Consider the following 23,022-nt stretch of genomic DNA (forward strand, 5'->3'; position numbering starts at 1 on the left):
TAAGGTCTGTCTAGTGACTTTATTGGTTGAATGCCTCTTGCTAAGATCGTAAGTATGGCTGACTCTGGCACCCACTCGAAGCCTCCCAATAGACAGTGCATTGCTCCCAAGGGAGTCTGATGTCGAGCCTTGTGCACCGAGCACCCCAGCCTCCATTGCCGCCGCCTGGGACTCTGTACCAATAACTGGGCTCAACCCAATAACTATCAATGTATCAAACAATTGGTTCACTCTGGGAAATTTGAGGAAAGGAGGACAGGATAGGTAGGGCAAACAGTAATAAATACAAAGATGTAGGAAAGTGTTTCTGTTGCAGTAACCCCCTCCACTTTTTTCCAGACTTCTCATGCACTTTGAGTGTGCCATGGGTCCCTGCCAATCGGGTTCCCAGGGCCTGTGTTGGTTTCCATAAACAGTACCATTGTAAACCATAATTGGCACAACTCTGGCCCACCTGTAAGTCCCTTGTAAGGGGTACCTGTGGTACCAAGGTCATGGTAGCCAGGGATAGGCCTCTGAGGGCTTCAGCATGTAATGTCACCCTCGGAGACCTCTCACCACAAACTTGCCCCACTGCTATTGCAGGCTGCATGTTTTGATGCAGCTAAAAGTTAATCTTCAACATAGCGCACATCCCTGTATGCCATGCCTACCCAGCACTGCATGAGGCATTGATAAGTCGCCCTTAAGGCAGGGTGCACTATACCTCATGTGAGGACCTATCTGCATGAGCAGACAGGCCCCTATAATATAATATCTAAGGCCATTTTTAGATGCACAATAAAGCCATACCGAGTATATGATCTAGAAACTGGTCAATATGAGTTTCCTAGCACCATAATGGCTTCACTGAATCCTGGGACGTTGGGTATCAAACCTCTCAGAAAAATAAACCTGCACTGATTCCAGTGGACGGAATGCCGAGCAGATCAAAGGTAGTCACCTTAAGGCCAGTAGCCCATTGGCTACTGACCATGAGACACCTAAAAAATCCCAATAAATACAGTATTTAAGGAGCAGCCCTGAACCCAGATGGGAGATTCCTGCAACCTACTAAGAAGGATGGAAGAAGTTGCACAGTAGAGGAGGCTGTAGATAAGACCTGACTTGGCCCCAGCCCTCACGTCCTATCTGCAGTTTCCAGAGTATTCCATCATTGGATCTTTCATAGTCACATGCTTGAATCATCTGCTTCGTCGTAGTGGCAGTCCCACGGTATACATATAAAAGCAGTAGATAATACTACAATAGGCTACAATGCAATGAACAGTTACTGCAATAGCCTATCCTTTTTCTTTTGTAAAAAAGAACCAAACTTAAGTAGCAGCAAATCAGGTGACTGCATGCTCGATAACAATCCCAAGAGGCTAGGTTCCTCAGATTTTCTACCGCACATCGTGCGAAAGGTAGTCTCTCTGAGCTTTGCTCAGTTTTCTCTTCAAATTTCCAGATTTTTACTCAAAATGTCAGATTATTCAAAGAAAGGTCACTTCAGATCTTGTGGAGCATGCAGTAAGAGGAGACTGCATGCTGAGGATCTCCATAAAAACTGTATCTACTGCCTTTACCCTCAACATAAGGTAAAAGACTGCAAGATTTGTAGGACTTTTTCAACCAAAACCCTTAAAGACCGAGGGTAGGTTATTGATTTGGCTTCTGAGACTGAAAAATAAAACGGTCGTCTGAGGAGAGCTCTACCTCACCGTCTTCTCAGGAAACTGCCAAAAGGAGAGAAAGATCTCTTGAATCACCAGATGTTTCCAAGAAAAAGGTTTCTAAAAAGTCTTGTCAGGAAGATGCAAGCACCTTAAAAAATGGAAAGCATTCGTTTCCTATGGAGGAGAAAAGCCATAAACATGAAAAACAATCTTCAGAACCATCCATGAAGATTAGTCTCTTGAAAGCTTATTTTGTCGACAATGTTGTCATCTGGGTGCCAGTCGACAAAAAAATCACCATCTGAAGGTGGTTCACCTACCTCATCTACAAAGACATCGTCGACGGATACGACTACATTATCATCAACAGCACCTATCTCCATACTCCTCCCCTCCTTCTCCCTCTGACTAGTCCTCACCATTTTCAGAAGGGTGTGCCTTTGCATTCTCAACCAACAGCTCCTGGAGCTTTTGTTTGGTTGGATGGGGGCCCATTGGTATGCTTTTAATTTTACATAATGACCTTACTTCCTTGAAAGACAAGTGAAGGTAAGGGGTGAGGTCAAGCTCCTCAACCATGTCCTGTAAGATACTGCACCAAAATGAGGTACAGTGTGTATAGATTCCAAGAGTCCCCAAAGGTAGGCAGAGGTTAAAGTTAGATAGAACCTTACTCTCTAAAGCCGTAGCTTGCTTAAGTTGAGTTGAGTTTAAAGCATTTATAGAGCGCACGTTCACCTGGCGGTTTCATGGCGCTGTAGTGTACAGAACCCAGAGAACAAGAAGATCAGGGGGGAGGCAGAACAAGACAGTTACAGTGGGAAGGCTTGTGCGAAGAGAAAAGTTTTTAACGCCTTTCGGAAGAGTGAGTATTGAGTAGAAGATCTGAGGTGGGCGGGGAGAAAATTCCAAAAAGCGGGGGCAAGTGTGGAAAATTTCGTGCCCCCCCACTTTTTACGCCTAAAGCGGGGAACTGCCAACAAATGTTGGGAGGATGAGCGCAGCTCCCTAACGGGGGCGTAGACTTTAATTTCCGAAGAAATGAAAGCAGGGGCTGTGCCAATCCGAGCCTGAAAAGTAATACAGCCCATCTTGAACTGAGCTCGTTCTCGGATAGGGAGCCAGTGCAAGGACTTGAGGAGAGGGGTGACATGGTGGAATTTAGCCAGATTATAAACCAGGCGGGCAGCCTGGTTTTGAACCAGCTGTAATCGCCGCAGACTGTAAGCGGGCATGCCACAATATAGTGCGTTGCCATAATCGAGGCGAGAGATAACCATCGTCAGGACTGAGTTTTAAGGCAGGAAAAGAAACGGTAAACTTTATGAATGGTGCGGAGTGAAAGAAAGGAAGAGGACACCACTAAACTAACCTGGGAGTGCAGAGTGAGGTGGTCGTTCAACTTAATCCCAAGAGTTTTCACAGAGGAAGATGAAGGGGGGGGGGGGGGGGCAAAAAAGAGAAGTCCAGGGACTGGAGCAACCACCTGTCAAAACCAGCTCAGTTTTGTCTGGGTTTAACTTCAGGTGGTTGTAATTCATCCAGTCCCGGATAAAAATCATAACAGACTGGAACTTAACCATGGACTCAGGGGATGGGGACAAATTAAAAATAAGCTGAAGGTCGTCCGCATAATTGTAGAGGGAGACCTCCATTTGCTGAAGGGCAAAAATAAGAGGGGCAATGTACAAGTTAAATAAAAGAGGGGGAATGGGAGGAGCCCTGAGGAACCCCGCATTGTACCTTCCGGAAGTCCGCCGAAAAGTCACCCAGGCGCACTACCTGGGTGCGGTCCCTCAAGAAGGAGGACAGCCAGACCAAGGCCGAGCCTCCAACCCCCGCCGCCCTGATACGGGAAAGTAAGATGGAATAGTCAACTGTGTCGAAGGCGGCGGAGAGGTCGAGGAGGACCAGGGCCTGGGGATGGTTAATGTCCATGCCCTCCTTGAGGTTGTCGAGGACCGATAGCACCATGGACTCCGTAGAGTGTGCGGGGCGAAAACCAGCCTGACGGGGGGCTAAAACGCCGTTCTCCTCCACAAAGGTACTGAGCGCTCTGGTCACATGGCGCTCCAATACCTTCCCCAGAAAGGGCAGCAATGAAATGGGGCGGTAGTTGACAAGAGCGGAGGGGTCCGCGCCAGGTTTTTTGAGGATAGGGACGATGATGGCCGATTTAAGTGGTTGAATAACAATCCCCTGGGACAGTGAACTATTGAAAAATTTGAGAGGGGGCTGCACACAAACCGAGTAGATGTACTTGAGGATGTGGGCAGGACAGAGGTCTAAAGGGGAACCTGATTTAACCATAGAAAGGAGGGAGAGGAAAGACTCTTCTGTCAAGAGGGGGAACGAATCAAGACGTGCCCCGACTGACGGACACTGGGGGTCAACTAAGGAAAGGGGGGGGGGGGAAGGGATATTGGCTTTAATGTTAGAAATGTTGTCCAGAAAATAAGTGTTGAGGGAGTCGCATAGGTCCTGGGAAGGGGAGGGTTTGAGGGTAGCTCTATCGGAGAAGGCGAGATTGTGTACAATGGAAAAAATTTCTCTAGGCTGATTTTCGGCAGCCAGGATTTTTGAGGAGAAATAAGCAGTCTTAGCAGCCAAAATAGATTTTTTGTACTGGGAAAGGAGCATGACATACTGGGTTTTAAGGTTGGGGCAGTAATCTCGCCTCCAGGCCCGCTCAGCGTGGCGCACAGTTAGTTTTATGGCCTTCAATTCCTCATTGAACCAACGGTTCGCGTCGTTCACACGCCTGGAGGACACCCGCCTGAGGGGAGCGACCAAATCGCAGCCTGTCAGGAGCCAGGAATTAATAGAATCCGCTTGTGCGGAGGACGACAGACCCTGTAGATCAGGACTAGATGCAGAGAGTGTGGCAGACAGAGAGGCCACATCCACCTGGTTCCAAGAGCGCGCCCAGATGTTTTTGAGAAGGGGGGGCTTGGTGACTGAACTAAGGTGAAGGGAAAAGGAAATCAAGAAGTGATCGAACCAAGTGCAGGGGGAGATGGACAAGGAGGCTATTGGACAATTAAGGGACCAAATCTGATCAAGGATGTGACCCTGAATACGAGTGGGGGAATGAACGTGGGAGTCAAAATTGAGGGAACAAAGAGTATCCGAGAATTCTTTAGAAGTCGAGCATTCTGCGGGTCAGAGGGCCAAAAATTAAAATCTCCTAATACCAAGATGGAGGAGTTGTTGACCGCTAAAGTGGCCACCAGGTCTTGGAATTCGGAGAGAAAATGCTGAGGAGGTTGAGGGGGCCGATACATAAGCAAGCAGGTGAGTGGGACTCTGAAAGACGGTGAACGGACAACTAAAAAGTCTGACGAACCAATAGGGGGAAAAATTAGAGGCTGAAAGGAGAATTCTGTACGGGCAATCAGAGCGACGCCGCCGCCAGACTTGCCGGAGGGTCGGTCGGTGCGCAGAGCATAATATGAGGCAGGAAGGGCAGCTAACAGAGAAGGAAGGGAGTTGTCACAAAACCAGGTCTCCGTGAGAAATAGGAGATCCGGCTTGTGCGAGTCCAATAAGATGAAAAGTTTGTGACAGTGCTTTACTGCTGACCTAGTATTAAGATAGTAAACGGATAGGGTAGCTGGCAAGGGAGGAGCAGGGACATCGGAAGATGAACCGGGGGGGGGGGGGGGGGAGAGAAGGAAGGGGGGGTAAGGACGGGAGATAAGGGAGTGGACAAGGAGCTGTCAATCCCAGTCTAGCGATGTGCAAAATCGCAGAATCAGCCGAAGGCCATGGGCCTTGGAGGTTGCGGAGCTGCACAGAAGAGTATTGTACAATTTGGGCATGGTGGGGAGCCCCTAGGCCCGGCCGGCCGCGAACGCGCAGACTGGCTTTCCTTTGGCGCGAATTCGGCGCGCAGACGGCGCGCCCGCTGCGCTCGTCTGCTGCGCTTCCGGAAGATGCACATAATTTATACGGAAATGTTAACGGCAGGGGGCGTGCCGTCTCAAAAAGGGGTGTGGCCTTTTGGCTCGGCGAAATGGCGGCAATGGAGTTAATACTTTATCCCGTGGCAGCGCTAAGATCCGCTGCACGGGTATGTCAGGAGCGTAAGAGGTGCCCAGAAACAGAGCGCTGGGAGGATGTCAGGTACAATTTAAATTACAATGAGAAAAGTGACCCTCAAATTCTAAAATTAGCTTTGAAATCGTGCTACGGCTTCCGCCTCAGGAGGTTCAGGTACAATTGTGAGACGCTAGCACTCAGCGTCCTTTTGTAGTGACGGCAGGGGGCGTGCCGTCTCAAAAAGGGGCGTGGCCTTTTGGCTCGGCGAAATGGCGGCAATGGAGTTAATACTTTATCCCGTGGCAGCGCTAAGATCCGCTGCACGGGTATGTCAGGAGCGTAAGAGGTGCCCAGAAACAGAGTGCTGGGAGGATGTCAGGTACAATTTAAATTACAATGAGAAGTGACACTCAAATTCTAAAATTAGCTTTGAAATCGTGCTCCTGGCTTCCGCCTCAGGAGGTTCAGGTACAATTGCTTAAGCAGTTAGGGAGTTTCAGAGGACAGTGTTAAGCATTTGATGTACACACTCAGTTAGCAAATAAATTCACACACTCAAGAACTGAACTCTAGGCCAATTGTGTTTGTATAAAAAATATACTGTTTATTTTTAGAACCAAGCAAGCCTGGTACAGGTAAGCATTAAATACTTATCAGTAATAAGTTACTGGATATAGAACAGTTTGAAAATGCAATAGAAATTGTACTTTGTTTGATTTACAGGGGAGCAGTAGTATGCAAAACTTAGCAAATACAGTACATTGGAATAAATAGGCTTTTTCAGTAAATTGCAGGTATGTTACTTTCTACGTTACTAACTCAGTGCTGGATACCTAGATTCAGCACTAGGACATTTCCTGGAAACACGTAAAATTACGTTTTGGTTATTCGCATTATTTTTAAAGAATATTTTCAGATTTCAAAACTCCACACTTAGAAACTTTTTGGAGCAGTACATTGAAATGAATAGGCTTTTACAATAAATTGCAGGCAAGTTACTTTTCACGTTACTTTTCTAACTCTGTGCTGGATACTTGTATTCAGCACTGGGACTTTTCCTGCAAACAGTGAGTAAACACGTTTTGGTTATTCGTAAGATTTTTAAGGAATATTTTTAGATTTCAAAACTCCACACTTGGAAACTTTTTAGAGTGTCCATGTTATCCTATGGAGGGAAAACAGGTTAACGGTTCTCGACTGTGGGAGTTAAGGTTCTGGGGTTAGACTTGGGGGTCTCCCAGGGTCAGTGATGCACTGTTGCACCCTCAGCGGCACTAGGGCGGCCAGGTGAAGAGTGTTGAGGCCCAGTGTTATCCAATGGGGGATAGGGGGCCTCTGGCCGGTGGCTGCTGGCAAGCAGGGCACTGGGTTGTGGGAGCCAAGCTCCTAGAGTTAAGCTCAGGGCAAGTTGGGGGGCCAAAGGTGCACCATAAGCGGCACTAGGGCGGCCAGGTGCAGGTTGCTGTTTTGAGGTCGGGTGCCCGGTTTTCAACGGAGAACCTCCGGGACAAAAACACTGCAGGCTCGGGGACGGGGATCTTCCAGGTGCGACCACCATTTCGAGGGGTAAGTTGGGATGTCGTGGGTTGGTTAGGCACCGTTGGTTTGGGCACACAAGGCCGTGGGGCGTCGGGTGCAGGGGTGCCTTTTGACATCGGATTTTCTTACATGGTCTGGTCGCGGTACAGGGGGCCCCCTGGATTGAGGCTGCAGGCATCATCTGGAGGCTTGAGGCGGGTCAGGATCGCCGGGGAGGGGGGGGGGGGGGGGGAGGGGGGGAGATCTCCTTGTGGTGTTTTTCCGCTCGGGCCTGGTTTGGTGGGTGCAGAGTGGGCTGGATTCGCGGTCTCTGGCTGGCACCAGAAGCTGCAGTTTAAACACGTCCGGTGTTCACAGGAGTAACCGTCTGGAAAGTGAAGGCAGGCTGGTCCTCCGGGGTTTGTGAGGTTGCTGGCTGCTGGAGACGCCATGATTTCGCAGGAGCAGGTTCAAGGGGAGACAGGCCTGTTGGGCTGGGGCCAAGTCAGTGGGCGTCGTCCTCGTTAGCTCTGCACGGCTCTTCGTCCTTCTTGTAGGTAGGCTGGATCTGCCTTCTTGGTTCAGGGCTACCCCCTAAATATTGTATTTAGGGGGCGTTTTAGGGGTCTTGAGGTCAGTGGCCAATGGGCTGACCTTAGGGTGACTACACCCTTGGTGTGCTCACTCCACGTGGGGGAGTGAGCACAATCCCTAGTCCTGATTGGGGAGTGCCTGCCATCTGCAAGATGGCGACCACTGGAGAGTGGGCTTCACCTCGCCGCCCCCACCTGAGGGGTGGAGTTGGCAGAGGTGGGCACACCTCCTGGGCTGGCTAGTTTTTCCCGCCCGTCTTCCTGCCGAAAGCGAGGGGAGACAGGAAGGGGGCCTGCTCCTGGTAGCAGGAGAGGCTAGGGGTCGCATAACAAAGGCTGCCAGGCCTTTGAAGCTCCCCTGCCACAGATGGCTCTGCCTGACCTGGGGGAGGTGTGAACACCTCTGCCCCGGAAAGGCTTTGTTTCTGGGCTCAGGGAGCATAGGCTCCCACCTTAGGGGTCCAGAAACATGTCTCGTGGTGGCAGGCTGGTGTGTACCAGTCAGGGAACCCAGCAGAGGCTGGTTGTTTTTCAGGGGGCATCTCTGAGATGCCCTCTGTGTGCATTTCTCATTAAATCCCACAATGGCATGAGTGTGGGTTTAATGGGCTGATATGTTTGATACCACACTCAGACTGGGAGGGACCCAGGACACCAAGAAAAAGTGCATCAGTAGTCTGGCAAAACGTTGGGGAGTTAATGCAACAGAAACCCACTTTGCTACAGGTACCTTACATGCAAATCCAGAAGGACAAGGTTATTTTAAAAACAAACCCACAGTTCCTACCAAAAGTCGTATTCAGTTAGATCAAAGTATTCTCCATCCAGTTTTCTTCAAAAACACACAAACAAGTGGGGGAAAAGCCTCCATACCTTGGATGTAAGGAGAGCACTACTGTATTACCTACAAAAAACTGAACAAACCCGCAAGACCAAACAGTTGTTTGTTACCGTTGCACATACAAACACAGGAACGCCAGTCACAAAGGCAACAATATCACAGTGGGTGGTCCAAACCATCCAAATATGCTAGACCATCGCTAACAAGAATTAACGGTACGACGAACAGCTCACTCCACTAGGACGAAAGGAGTGACTCTGGCATTTATGGACAATGTGCCCATAGAAACTATATGTGCAGCAGCTACATGGGCATCACCACACACCTTTACCAAACATTATTGTGTGGACATATAAATGAATAAGGAGGAGCAAATAGGACAGAAAGTACACCAACATGTGTCTGCAAAGTCTTTATCTCAGCAAAGCCTCCCCAGGATGGGAGAAACCACTACATAATCGGATGCTTGGAGAATTTTCTGGATTCACATGTGACCCACCCGACTTCCCCCTACAAGGAATACAAACAGGTGGGGAAGACATATATTCTAATTATCTTAAGAACCATCTAATGGACTGTAGACTAAAAACGGAGAGAAAAAAGAATCTGATGACTTCTAAACTACAAGTAATAAAGAGCTTTCACAGAAGCAGTAACCCACTGACCTATTTACATTATATGCACTTTGTGTTCTGCATGGTACACGTTCTTAGCAGCAGGTATTTTAACCCTCTTTACAACCTTAAGAAGAGTCACAACTACCACTAGAAAAACCTCCGGTCTCTTTCCAGGAAGACAATTAATCACTGGAGTTATCTTGACATTTTAATTGATGCCTGAAAATCGCTGGAGGCCAGGAACGCAGCAGCAGGTGCTTTTAAAATGTTAATATCCTTACAAAAATGACGCTCCCACTCCAAGGCAGGGCCCGGTGCGGTGACACCGATCGCACAGCCCTAGTGCCGGCCCTGGGTGTACACCATATACTGAGCCAGCCTTCTACATATAGCTCCAACAAAATGAGTTTGATGTGTGAGAAAGTGGCTCTGTATATACTGTCCCTTAATAGGTACAGGGTGTACAGAGTCCACAGTCCCCCAGGGTTTGACAGAGGCTAAAGTTAGATATAACCTTACTCTCTAAAGTGGTAGCTTGGTCGAGCAGTAAGGTAGTATCAGAGGACAGTGTAAAGCATTTGTTGTACACACTCAGTCAGCAAATGGTTTCACACACTCAATAACTGAACTCTAGGCCAATGGTTTATATATAAAAAAAATATATGCTTGTTTTATTTTAGAACCAACACTTGGATTTAAAATATACTTTCTCAGAATGAGATGTTTCATATAAATACTTTTGCAATATGCAATTGACTTTTGTAAACAGTTACAAGTGGTTGCAATAGGCAACTCTATTTTTAAACACAACAATGCATTGAGCTCAATGGAAAATTCAAGTTATTTGCAACAGATTACTTTTTAGATTACTTTTGGAATTCCAGGACTGGATTCTAGATTCAGTCCTGGGTCAGTACTCAGAATCAAGTGATGAAAGCGACTTAATTACTGTAATGAGTTTTAAACAATATGTTTGAGGCATATGAGCTGCAGATCACACACTGAGGATAAGATCGCCATCTGGTGTTGGGCTCGGATGATTGCAGGTTGTTGTTGTCTTCGGAAGAAGCCTTTGGTCACGAGGTTGGTGACTCCTCCCCTGGACAACAGTGCGCATGGGCATCCACTCCATCGGCAGATTGTTTTTTTCCGCCATTGGGTTCGGATGAACTTTTTTCCGCTCCAGCAGAAAACTTCCAGCAATCGATTTAACTCTTTAATCTTCATTCCATCGACGTCGACATCAACTCGGACCGGTTCCGGAAGCGGCTGATGGACAGGACACCCTTCAAAAAATGCCCCCAGTGTGGAGCGAAGTTCCCCCCACAGTGACCACCACGAGGTTTGCAACCTCTGCCTGTCGCCGGAACACAACGAGTCCACCTGTCCAGCTTGTTCCGCTTTCCGTTCGAAGAAGACCCTCCGGGACCGAAGAGCTCGACGCCATATTATGGCCAAACCAGCTCCAGAACCGGAGGACATCTTTGCTCAAGATGTTCCCGAAGACGACACCGAAGATCTCGAGATCGTGTCCGAGGCCGACGATTCCGATGACCTCATCACTCCAGGGCAGCGTGTGAGTACCACCCCCCCTGCCCCTGCCCCATCCAAAAAAGCATTGGTCAAGACTCCGCCAGCTGGGCCCAGTCGCGACCGGAAATCCTCTTCAGAAGCCCCGCCCTCGGGCCCGGCTCCGAAGACATCTAAGCCTGTGGGTGGCTCGGGCTCGAGCAAACCTCACCTGATTGTGCCTTTAACACCCTCGGCACCCAAACACCCACTGTCGGCACCGAAACAGGCTCCAAGACCGAAATCTCCTTCGGCACAGAAACGTTCCTCGGCACCGAAGTCTCCACCGGCACCGAGACGTTCTTCAACATCGATGCCTGAAAGTCCATCGGCACCGAAACCTCAGTCGGCACCGAAACCTCAGTCGGCACCGAAACCTCAGTCGGCACCGAAACCTCAGTCGGCACCGAAACCTCAGTCGGCACCGAAACCTCAGTCGGCACCGAAACCTCAGTCGGCACCGAAACCTCAGTCGGCACCGAAACCTCAGTCGGCACCGAAACCTCAGTCGGCACCGAAACCTCAGTCGGCACCGAAACCTCAGTCGGCACCGAAACCTCAGTCGGCACCGAAACCTCAGTCGGCACCGAAACCTCAGTCGGCACCGAAACCTCAGTCGGCACCGAAACCTCAGTCGGCACCGAAAACTCAGTCGGCACCGAAAACTCAGTCGGCACCGAAAACTCAGTCGGCACCGAAAACTCAGTCGGCACCGAAAACTCAGTCGGCACCGAAAACTCAGTCGGCACCGAAAACTCAGTCGGCACCGAAAACTCAGTCGGCACCGAAAACTCAGTCGGCACCGAAAACTCAGTCGGCACCGAAAACTCAGTCGGCACCGAAAACTCAGTCGGCACCGAAAACTCAGTCGGCACCGAAAACTCAGTCGGCACCGAAAACTCAGTCGGCACCGAAAACTCAGTCGGCACCGAAAACTCAGTCGGCACCGAAAACTCAGTCGGCACCGAAAAAATCGTCGACGCCAAAAACTGCGTCCCCGCCGAAAAAAGCTCATAAAGACCCGAAGCGGACGTCACAGACACCACCTTCGGAGCCAGATGAACTTTTTCGACCAGATCCTACTCAGAAGCGGATCTACATCAATCCTAACACGGGACATGTGACTGCCATCCCATATAAAAAGCGGAAGCTGGACACTACACCTCCCCCAGCTCCCATACGGAAAAAGGACTGTGCTACTTCACCACTTCGTCCTTCCTCTCCTGTTTTACCTCCTAACCCGTCCCCCCCCTCCTCCTCCTGATTCTCCTTTACCTTTACCTTTACCATCTCCCTATCATTCACCTCCTCCACAGGATGATAATGATGACTTAGGGGGAGGGGCGGACCCTGATTTATTTAATGATCCTGTTGATCCAAACGACCCTTTTACGTTCCCAGACCCAGCACCCATGGATGACTGGTCTTATCCTATACCTGACATGCCTGACCCCACTACCTACCCCTCCAAGCCCTCCCCTCCTGATGACCACCTAGGGTTCGGCCAACTTATAAATAGGGCAGCAACATTCCACGGCGTTACAATGCACACAGACGCCCTTGAAGAGGACTTTCTCCTTGATACCTTTGAGCAGTCACAAAAGACTGTTCACATACTGCCCATGATCAAAGGGGTTATAAAGCATGCTACTGAAGTCTTTAAGGACCCTGTTCGAGCTAGGGTTCTCAACCCACGCATCGAAAAAAAGTACCGACCAGCCCCGCAAGACCCTGCATACATTAAGGCCCAGCTCCCTTTAGACTCCCTAGTCGTATCAAATGCCAGGAAGCGCGCTAACTCACAGACAACTGGAGAAACGCCTCCCCCAGACAAAGAGTCTAAGCTTTTAGAAGCCTCGGGCAAACGGGTCGCCGCGCAGGCGGCTAACCATTGGCGTATTGCGAATACCCAGGCCCTGTTAGCCAGGTATGATAGAGCGCATTATGACCAACTTGAGGACCTTATGCAACATCTGCCTGAACCTTTTAAGTCCCAGGCCTCTGACCTCATCCAAGAAGGCAAATTAATATCTAATGCCTCCATTAAATGCGCCTTAGATGCAGCAGACACTGCTTCTAGAGCGGTCAATACTAGCGTCTTACTCAGACGACATGCCTGGCTCCGTATTTCCGGTTTTAAACCGGAGGTTCAAACCGCAATTCTAGCTCAACCTTTCAACCAAGAGCAGCTATTTGGCCCTGCAGTGGATACTGCATTAGAAAAAATGAAAAAGGATAATGAAACTGCCAAGTCTATGGGAGCACTGCAGTCTCATCAAAACCGGGGTTCCTTTCGTCGCTCCTTTTATAGAGGAGGCTCCAAAAACACATCAACTGAGACCACGTCCACCTTTAAAAATTCTGGACAAACATCCCCTAACAGAGGTTATTTCCGGGGAGGTTATAGGGGAAACAATAACAAAGGTCGAGGGCGGGGCAGCAACAACAACACCCGCACCTCACCAGCCACCAAACAGTGACTTGCCACCACTCCCCCCAGACCATTCCACTCCGGTCGGGGGGCGACTCCAACAATTCCTGCCTGTCTGGACTTCCATCACCACAGACAGGTGGGTAAGACAAATTATCCAGTCTGGCTACTGCCTCGAACTCATACAATCCCCCCCAAACATACCGCCCAAACAACGTCCAATGTCCTCGCATCATCTCTCTCTCCTCAAACAAGAAGTTCAATCCCTGTTACAAAAACATGCGATAGAACCAGTCCCCCTTCAACATCAGGGAAAAGGGGTATATTCTCTATACTTCCTCATTCCCAAAAAGGACAAAACACTAAGGCCCATACTGGATCTCAGACTACTAAACCAGTATATACATTCGGATCATTTTCACATGACCACTCTCCAACAAGTCCTCCCACTTTTACAACAGGGAGACTTCCTCGCCACATTGGACCTCAAGGACGCATACTTTCACATCCCTATGCATCCCGCTCACAGAAAATATCTACGATTTGTGGTAGATGGGCAACACTATCAATTTACAGTTCTCCCATTCGGAGTAACAACAGCACCCAGAGTGTTCACCAAGTGCCTAGCAGTCGTGGCAGCGCATCTCAGAAGACAACAGATCCATGTCTTCCCCTATCTGGACGATTGGCTCATAAAAGCCAATACATACCAAAAATGCGTTCTCCACACTCATCGCACGATTCAAACTCTCCACGATTTGGGATTCACTATCAACTACCCCAAATCCCACCTACAACCTTCCCACTTACATCAGTATCTAGGAGCAACCATAGATACATCCAAAGCCATTGCCTATCCCAGCACAGCCAGGATAGCCAGTATACAAAATCTCATCTCTCAATTTCAAACTCATCCATCTCTTCCAGCAAGAGTGTTCATGCAGCTCCTAGGCATGATGGCGTCATGCATCTCCATAGTCCCACACGCACGACTTCAAATGCGTCCCTTACAGGAATGCTTAGCACAACAGTGGAACCAAGCTCACGGACAACTTACCGATCTGGTGTTGGTGGACAGTCGCTCACTTCGATCACTGAAATGGTGGAACACCATCAACCTGTCCAAAGGGAGACCGTTCTTAGAGCCTCTTCCACAAGTTGTGCTAACTACAGACGCATCTCTCACGGGGTGGGGAGCCCACCTCCTTCACCATACCACTCAGGGCAGATGGACCAGCCAACAAAAACTGCTCCACATCAACCACCTGGAACTCTTAGCAGTGTTCCTAGCACTAAAATCCTTTCAAATTCACCTAAAGAACAAAACTGTCCTCATACGCACAGACAACATGACGACAATGTATTATATACAGAAACAGGGAGGGACACACTCTCTCCAACTGTCCCAACTGGCACAGCAAATCTGGAGATGGGCAATTCCCCGGAACATCTACCTGTTAGCAGAACATCTCCCAGGGATCCACAATCAAGTGGCCGACCTCCTAAGTCGCCACACACAACAGATCCACGAATGGGAACTACACCCCAAGGTTCTACTCCCCTTCTTCCAAAAGTGGGGACAACCAGACATAGACCTGTTCGCCACTCCCGAAAACACAAAATGCCCAACCTTCGCCGCCAGGTTTCCACACCCACAGTCGAAGGGCAATGCCCTATGGATGAACTGGTCAGGCAGATTTGCGTACGCCTTTCCGCCTCTCCCACTAGTTCCATTTGTGGTACGCAAACTGAAACAACAGTCACTAACACTAATACTAGTGGCTCCCACTTGGGCACGTCAACCGTGGTTCACCACACTTCTGGAACTATCTTTAGTTCCACATCAAAAGCTACGCCTCTCCCCGGATCTATTAACCCAGAACCATGGAGAAATCAGACACCCAGATCCTCAAACACTGAACCTAGCGATCTGGCTCCTGAGGTCCTAGAGTTCGGTTACCTCAATCTCCCTCCAGACTGTATGAATATCATAAAGGAAGCCAGACGACCTACTACTAGAGCGTGTTATGCCGCTAAATGGAAACGATTTGCCATCTACTGCGCTAATAATGACATACATCCATTGGATGCTTCCATCCAAAACATCATTTGCTATCTACTACACTTGCAAAGATGCAATCTAGCGTATTCCTCTATACGTTTACACCTAGCAGCCTTGGCAGCCTACTTGCAAAATAGGCAACACCTGTCCCTTTTTAAGGTACCAGCCATCAAAGCGTTTATGGAAGGTCTCAAAAGAATTCTTCCCCCAAGATTGCCACCTGCACCAGTGTGGAATCTCAATGTGGTTCTAACAAGACTCATGGGTCCCCCATTTGAACCTATGCACAAATGTGAATTGCAATTCCTAACATGGAAGGTAGCCTTCCTTATCGCAATCACTTCCCTCCGCAGAGTAAGTGAAATACAAGCCCTTACACTCGAGGAACCTTTCTTACAACTACACCGTAACAAAGTGGTTCTTAGGACAAACCCTAAATTTCTTCCAAAAGTGATTTCCCCTTTCCACCTTAACCAATCAGTAGAACTACCGGTCTTCTTCCCAAATCCAGACTCGGTAGCTGAAAGGGCCCTACATACCTTAGATGTTAAAAGAGCCTTGCTTTATTACATCGACAGGACAAAACCTTTTCGAAAGACAAAACAACTCTTTGTTGCTTTCGCGCCACCACACAAAGGCAACCCGATCTCCAAATCAGGAATAGCCCGGTGGATAGTTAAATGCATCCAAATATGCTACCTCAAGGCTAAACGTACACTTACAGTTCCCCCTAGGGCGCACTCCACGCGTAAAATAGGGGCTTCTATGGCCTTCTTAGGCAATATTACCTTAGAAGACATTTGCAAGGCAGCCACATGGTCTACCACGCATACCTTCACTAAACACTATTGTGTTGACGTGCAGGCCAAACAACAGGCCTCCGTGGGCCAGGCTGTCCTAAAAACTTTATTTCAAGCTGCTGCAACGGATACAGGCGACCACCGCTAAGGGGAGCACTGCTGTATAATCTATCCTCAGTGTGTGATCTGCAGCTCATATGCCTCGAACGGAATATGCTACTTACCAGTATGCATCTGTTCTTGGCATGTAGAGCTGCAGAGTCACACACGCCCGCCCGCCTCCCCGGGACCTGTATCTGTTCCAGCATCCGTCTTACTTAGACATTACACATGGACATCCTTTCTTTCTTTTCTATATACTCCATCTTTTCCCATCATGGCGAAAAACAATCTGCCGATGGAGTGGATGCCCATGCGCACTGTTGTCCAGGGGAGGAGTCACCAACCTCGTGACCAAAGGCTTCTTCCGAAGACAACAACAACCTGCAATCATCCGAGCCCAACACCAGATGGCGATCTTATCCTCAGTGTGTGACTCTGCAGCTCTACATGCCAAGAACAGATGCATACTGGTAAGTAGCATATTCCTTAGCTATTTTATTTTTAAAGTATTCCAAAGACAACAGTCAATGATTCCCTATGGAAGAAAATTCAAGTTGCAGGTACAGTATGTTCTTGTTACTTTTGTAATCCAGTACTGGGTGCCTAGACTCAGTACTGGGACCTTTATCCAAAACAGGTAAGTAATTACGTTTTCAGATATTATACGATTTTTGAAGAATATTTAAAGATTGCAGAAATCGACACTTAGAAGAAATTTCACAGAAAAACAGTCAATGATTTCCTATGGAAGAAAATTGGGTTACGGGTAAGTACAGTTGTAAGTATTTTTCAGAGTCAGTGCTGGGCACCAAGATCTAGCACTGGGAGCTCACCTAAGAGCAGGTGAGTAATTTTGTTTTCGTTACTCGGCTGATTTTTGGTGAATATTTTAAGATTTGAAAAGTCCACACTTAGAAGAAATTTCAGGAAAAAAACAGTCCATGTTACCCTGTGAGGAAAATAGTTATCGGTTTAAGGGTAAGTACTCGACTGGCAGAGTTGAGGTTCTGGGCATATACTCGGGGGTCCCCCAGGGTCAGGTAGGTACAGCTGGGTTTGCGGTTCTGGGCTGCTGCCAGGGATTAGAGGTAGGTTTTGAGTAGAGCTTCTACTCATGGGAGTCCCAGGGGCTTAGAGCCAAAAGGTAGCCAGGTCCTCCGAGGTTTGTGAGGTTGATGGCCACAAGAGATGCCTGGTTGGACGAGGATTGACAGGCCGGTAGGGCTGGGGCCTAAGCAGTGGGGGCCTTCCTCTTTTTAGCAGGTGCAGGGCAGGTCTTCTTTCTTCTTGCTCTTCTTTGGAGTTTTGAATCTGGAATCTGGGGAAGGAAGGTTCAGGGTGCCCCTAAATACTAGAGTTAGGGGCGTTACAGGTAGGTGAAGGGCAGGGACCAATGGGTCCCTGTCCTGGGGTGGGTACACCCCCTATCCTACCTCTCTCCTGTGGGAGGGGGGCAGTAGCCTAGTCCTGATAGGGTTGGGCTCCCCATCTTCAAGATGGCGAGAACCTGGAGATGTGCTTCACCTCGCCTCCCCCACCTGAGGGGTGGGGTTGGCAGGCTGGCACATCCCCTGTCCTTATTTGGGGTTTCCGGCCAAAGCTTCCCGCTAGAGTGGGGGGTTGCAGTGGCCTGGGGAAGCTCACAGAGGCGGCATGCCTTTGAAGCTTCCCCCTGCCCATCCTGGAGGAGGAGATTTTAGCACCTCGCCCAGGATGTGCATTGTTGCAGACCCAGGAGAGCAGGGGCTCTCCTACCCAGGGGTCCAGCAACATGTCTGCTGGGTGGCAGCCTAGGCATCCCCAGAGCAGACGTGGATTGTAGGTTAGGTTTCAGGGAGCATCTCTAAGATGCCCTCTGGGGTGCTTGGTACATTAAATCCCACACTGGCATCAGTGTGGGTTTAATGTGCTGAGAAGTTTGATACCAAACTTCTCAGACTTCAGTGTTGCCATTATGGTGCTGTGGAGCTCGTGTTTGACGAGCTCTCAGCACCATGTATTCTTAAATGGCAGCACTGCACTTACAGTGCTCAGGAATGGACCTGGGCACTGTAGGGGCACAGGGCTCCTGCGCCCACACCATCGGCATAAGGCACCCAGCTAGAGGGGTGGCTGATGTATGCCAGGGCAGTGTAGGTGAGGGGCATGGCACACAGGGATGTGTCATGTCGACTTTGTTTTTGTCTTGCACCCAAACACTCAGCCTGCAAAGGCAGTGTGTGTGTGTAAGGGTGGCACAATGAGTGCTGCAGCCCTTAGAGGCCTTCCCTGGTCACAAGGCCCTGAGTACCTAGGGTACCATTTACCAGGGGCTGACATGTGGCCAGGGTTTACCAATTTGGGTTTGGTTTGTTTTGGGGAAGGAACATAGGCCCTGGGCACCTGATTGGCAGGAGTCCAGGGCACACTCAGTCAAAGTACATTCAGCAATTCAGCAAAAAGTGGGGGCATACCATGCAAGAAAGATGGCACTTTCTCACAATATGCCAAAGAGCCACCAAGATATTTTCTGTTTTTATGCATACACTTTTTGTAACCATCTGTATAGGGGCGCAATTATGGTTGTACATCGTACTTTGTGGTATGTTTTCTCTGTAAAGCGCCCGGATGCCCGCAAGGGTCATGTTCGCGCTATACAAAACCTTCAAAATAAATATAGATATTTACTCAGTTGATTCAATCTTTTCTGTTAGTTTGGCTGTGTTTTTTGTCCAGCCTTGATAATGTGGTTTTCTAACCTAATTAAATCATTATAACCTGAAGCAATCATTAGCGATGTTGTGCTTAAACAAAAGGTTAACAGAATGGCAATACAATATTAGGGAGTACCTGCACTCCCTTTGCTTGGTGGGAAGGTTTTATTCCTCTTGTCGCTTGTCTGCGTCTTATGTTAAACTTATTTGTTTTGTATCTGTGTATGCCATAATTGAAGTAGCAAAATAGTATAATTACTGGTTGCTTTTTCATTTTAGATTGACCACTTTGAGAGAGCAAAACGATTAGAAGAAATCCCACTCATTACAAAAGCATATGAAGAGCAGAGAATCAGTGACATGGATTTGTGGGAGCAGCAAGAAGAAGAAAGGGTAAATGGATATTTCATTTAAAAAAAAAAAAAAAAACCTTGCCATTCCCGGATTGCTATAGTGTTTAATCTGTGCACTGCCTTCCTGTGATGATCAAAGGCCTGAAGACTGATTATCGGGTGTCTAAAGAAAAAACGAAAGCACTGATTAAGATTGAGAATGGAGTGGTTACCAGGGTTTGCGATTATCTAGCTCTTCCTGCTGGAAACTGCAAACAGCTGATTGAGCTCTAACCTTCTTGTTTCAGTTATAGAGAAGTATTGTACACTGTACCCCCACAGAACTCCCACCCTCTTTTCACCTTTTATACCCTCAGAAGGCACATAGATATTTTAGTGATACTGTTTTACAGAGGGATAAATTAATAAATGCTATGTAGGATCCCATGTTTGGATCATCCTGGTCCCACTTCTTACAGCCCTCCAACCTCCAGTTCGACATTTGCAAAATGCAATCTGTACAACATGTATGTTAACAGCTTCATGAAAGAAGAACCAACCTAGTCTTATTTGGTTATTTGGTACTTTAGTGGTGACAGCAACCAAAAGTCACCAAATATAAATGATATATGCATTTTTAGAGGATCAAATAGGTCCATAATAATGATTGAGGTATGTTAAATCATAAATGGAGTACAAATAAGTGGTTGTGGAGGATCCAGATAGGGAGGGGCATAAGACACATTTAAGATGGGACCTATATCTTTGGAGCTAGGACATTCAAATGGGGCCAGATAAGGAGGTTTACTTTGATTTTGTCTATTGTTGCTGTGCTATATTTTATTCCACCACAGATCTGTTGACTTTAGACACAGGTTTATCATTAATAAGCAAGTGTACAGCATGCAGACAGAAGGATTTAGAGAGCTAATCAAGCATGAATTTTGTTTGTAGCGTCTGCTGGCGACCCCAAAATGGCCACCCAAAGATCAAAGGGCAAATAGTAAATGGTATTGTATTTGTTTTCCAAGTGGAGGATTGGGTAGGGACCAAATGTTCCTGTGTAAGATAAGGGAAGGTGTTAGTTATGGTGTATCTAAAGTGTAGGTTCGAGGCATATGAGCTGCAGATCACACACTTAGGGTAGTAGATCGCCATCTGGTGTTGGGCTCGGATGCTTGCAGGTTGTTGTTTTCTTCGGAAGAAGTCTTTGGTCACGAGATAAGTGACTCCTCCCTTGGACGACAGTGCGCATGGGCATCAACTCCATCGTTGGATTGTTTTTTTCCGCCATTGGGTTCGGATGCAACTTTACCGCTCCGGTTGGAAATATCAATTCCAAGCGAAAAACTTCACACAACATCGAAGCACCTTCAATCTCGACATCGATTACATCGGCTCGATTCCGGACGTCGACGCGGGCCGCTGGGCCTATCCACGCTGTGGGGCCTACGGCTCATGGAAAGGACGCCGTTCAAAAAATGCCCCAAGTGTGGAGCTAAATTTACGCACAGTGACCACCACAAAGTCTGCAACCTGTGCCTATCACCGGAACACGACGAGTCCAGCTGTCCAGCCTGTGCATCCTTTCGGTCCAAAAAGACCATTCGGGATCAAAGGGCTCGACGCCACATCATGGCACAGAGAACAGCTCCGGAACCAGAGGACATCTTTGAAGGCCCCGATGTCCCGGAAGAAGATTCTGAAGATCTACAAATAATTTCCGAAGCAGATGACCCCATCACTCCTGGGCAACGTGTGAGTACTACTGCCCCTGCCCCAACCCCACCAAAGGCATTGGTTAAGACTTTGCCTGCTGGCCCCAGTCGAGATCGAAAACATCCTTCAGAAGCCCCGCCTTCGGGCTCGGCTCCGAAGAAACATAAGCATTCCGGTAGCTCGGGACCGAGCAAACCGCATGTCATTGTCCAATCGGCACCAAAGACCACTGGGCACCGAAATTGGCTCTGAAGCCCTCGGCCACGAAAACACCAAGGCCGATAGACGCACTGGCACCGAAGGTTCCCAAGCCCACAGATACACCTTCGGCTCCGAAAACCACATCGGTACCGAAAACCATCATCTGTACCGAAACCGCCGGCTAAGGACTCTCATACGCCTCCTAAAGCCAAACAAGCTACCGATCAACCAAAACCTCGATTGGAACCGAAAAACCGGTAACAAAGACTGTTCCTGAACAACAAGAACTTTTTCATCCAGATCCAATCGACCCAAGGCAGAAAAAGATTTATATCAACCCCAAGACTGGACATGTCCCCACGGTGCCAAGTAAAAAACGGAAACTGGACACACCACCTGCCCCAGTTCCTGTAAACAGGAAGGACTCTTCAACATACCCTATCCCTCCTTCCTCTCCTATACTGCCTCTTATCCCACCCCCTCTGCCTACACCACCCTTACCTATACCCTCTCCATCACATCCACCACCACCACCACAGGATGATGATGATCTAGGGGGTGGGGGTGATCCTTATGATCCGTTCACGGATCCAGACCCCCTAACCACTGGATGATTGGGCATTCCCTTTACCAGACATGCCTGACCCTCAGCCATATCCCTCAAAACCATCGCTTCCTGACAATCACCTGGGGTTTGGCCAGTTATTAAATAGAGCAGAAATATACCACGGCGTCACAATGCACTTAGACGCACCAGAGGAAGACTTCCTATTAGACACTTTCGAACAGTCTCAAAAGTCTACAAATTCTGTCCATGATTAAAGGAGTCATAAAACACGCCCCCGAAGTCTTTAAAGACCCCGTTCGTGCCAGGGTTCTCAACCCACGCATCGAAAAGAAATATAGGCAGGCCCCGGAAGATCCTAATTACATCAAAGGGAAACTCCCTTTGGATTCTTTGGTCGTTTCCAATGCTCAAACGTGCCAACTCCCAAACCACAGGAGATACACCACCCCCAGACAAAGAATCCAAACTATTGGAAGCCTCTGGCAAAAGAGTAGCAGCACAAGCCGCTAATCACTGGCGTATTGCCAATACCCAAGCCCTACTAGCACGCTATGACAGGGCCCATTACGACCAATTGGAGACTCTTACAACACCTGCCAGACCAATATAAAGCCCAGGCAAATGACCTCATTCAAGAGGGAAAGCTCATTTCAAATGCAGCAATTAAATGTGCACTTGACGCCGCAGACAGGGCCTCTAGAGCAATTAACACAAGTGTGCTCCTTCGACGACATGCATGGCTACGCATTTCGGGCTTTAAGCCAGAAGTACAAACTACTATACTTAGTCAGCCATTCAATCAGGAATAGCTTTTTGGGCCAGCAGTAGACGCTGCCCTTGAAAAAATGAAAAAGGACACAGACGGTTAAGTTCATGGGAGCATTACAGTCTCCCAACCACGTGGCTCCTTTCGGCGCTTCTTCTATAGAGGAGCCTCCAAAAATATTGGAACGGACACCTCCTCTACATTCAAAACCGCCACACACACATCCCCTAGTAGAGGATATTTTAGAGGCGGATACAGAGGAAACAACAAGGGGCGAGGTTGGGGTAATAACACTCGCACCTCCCCTGCCACAAAACAGTGACTTTTCTCCACTCCCCCCAGACCATTCCATTCTGGTCGGGGGAAGACTAACACAGTTTTGCAGCGTGAATCTTTCTGGATTCACTATGCTGTGCATTATTCCGCGATCTTGTGGTTGGGTCCGGATTCGTAGTCTTTTCTTTGTTTTTTTTTTTTTTTTTTTTTTTTCGTAGCCCAGGTGGGCGTCGAC

At 48.4% G+C, this 23,022-nt stretch overlaps 1 protein-coding gene across 2 annotated transcripts in view; it reads left to right on the forward strand.

The window, feature by feature from the left end:
• The window catches only part of EIF3A (eukaryotic translation initiation factor 3 subunit A), a 735,236-nt gene that overhangs the window by 286,878 nt on the left and 425,336 nt on the right, over window positions 1–23,022 (forward strand). For both annotated transcript variants that reach the window (XM_085602967.1, XM_085602977.1), the window contains exon 14: window positions 19,205–19,318. In XM_085602967.1, coding sequence (XP_085459093.1) covers window positions 19,205–19,318 — 114 coding nt within the window. The remainder of the gene's footprint in view (window positions 1–19,204; window positions 19,319–23,022) is intronic.

This window comes from Triturus cristatus, chromosome 1_2 (assembly GCF_964204655.1).
Source record: "Triturus cristatus chromosome 1_2, aTriCri1.1, whole genome shotgun sequence".
NCBI classification, from domain to species: Eukaryota; Metazoa; Chordata; class Amphibia; order Caudata; family Salamandridae; genus Triturus; species Triturus cristatus.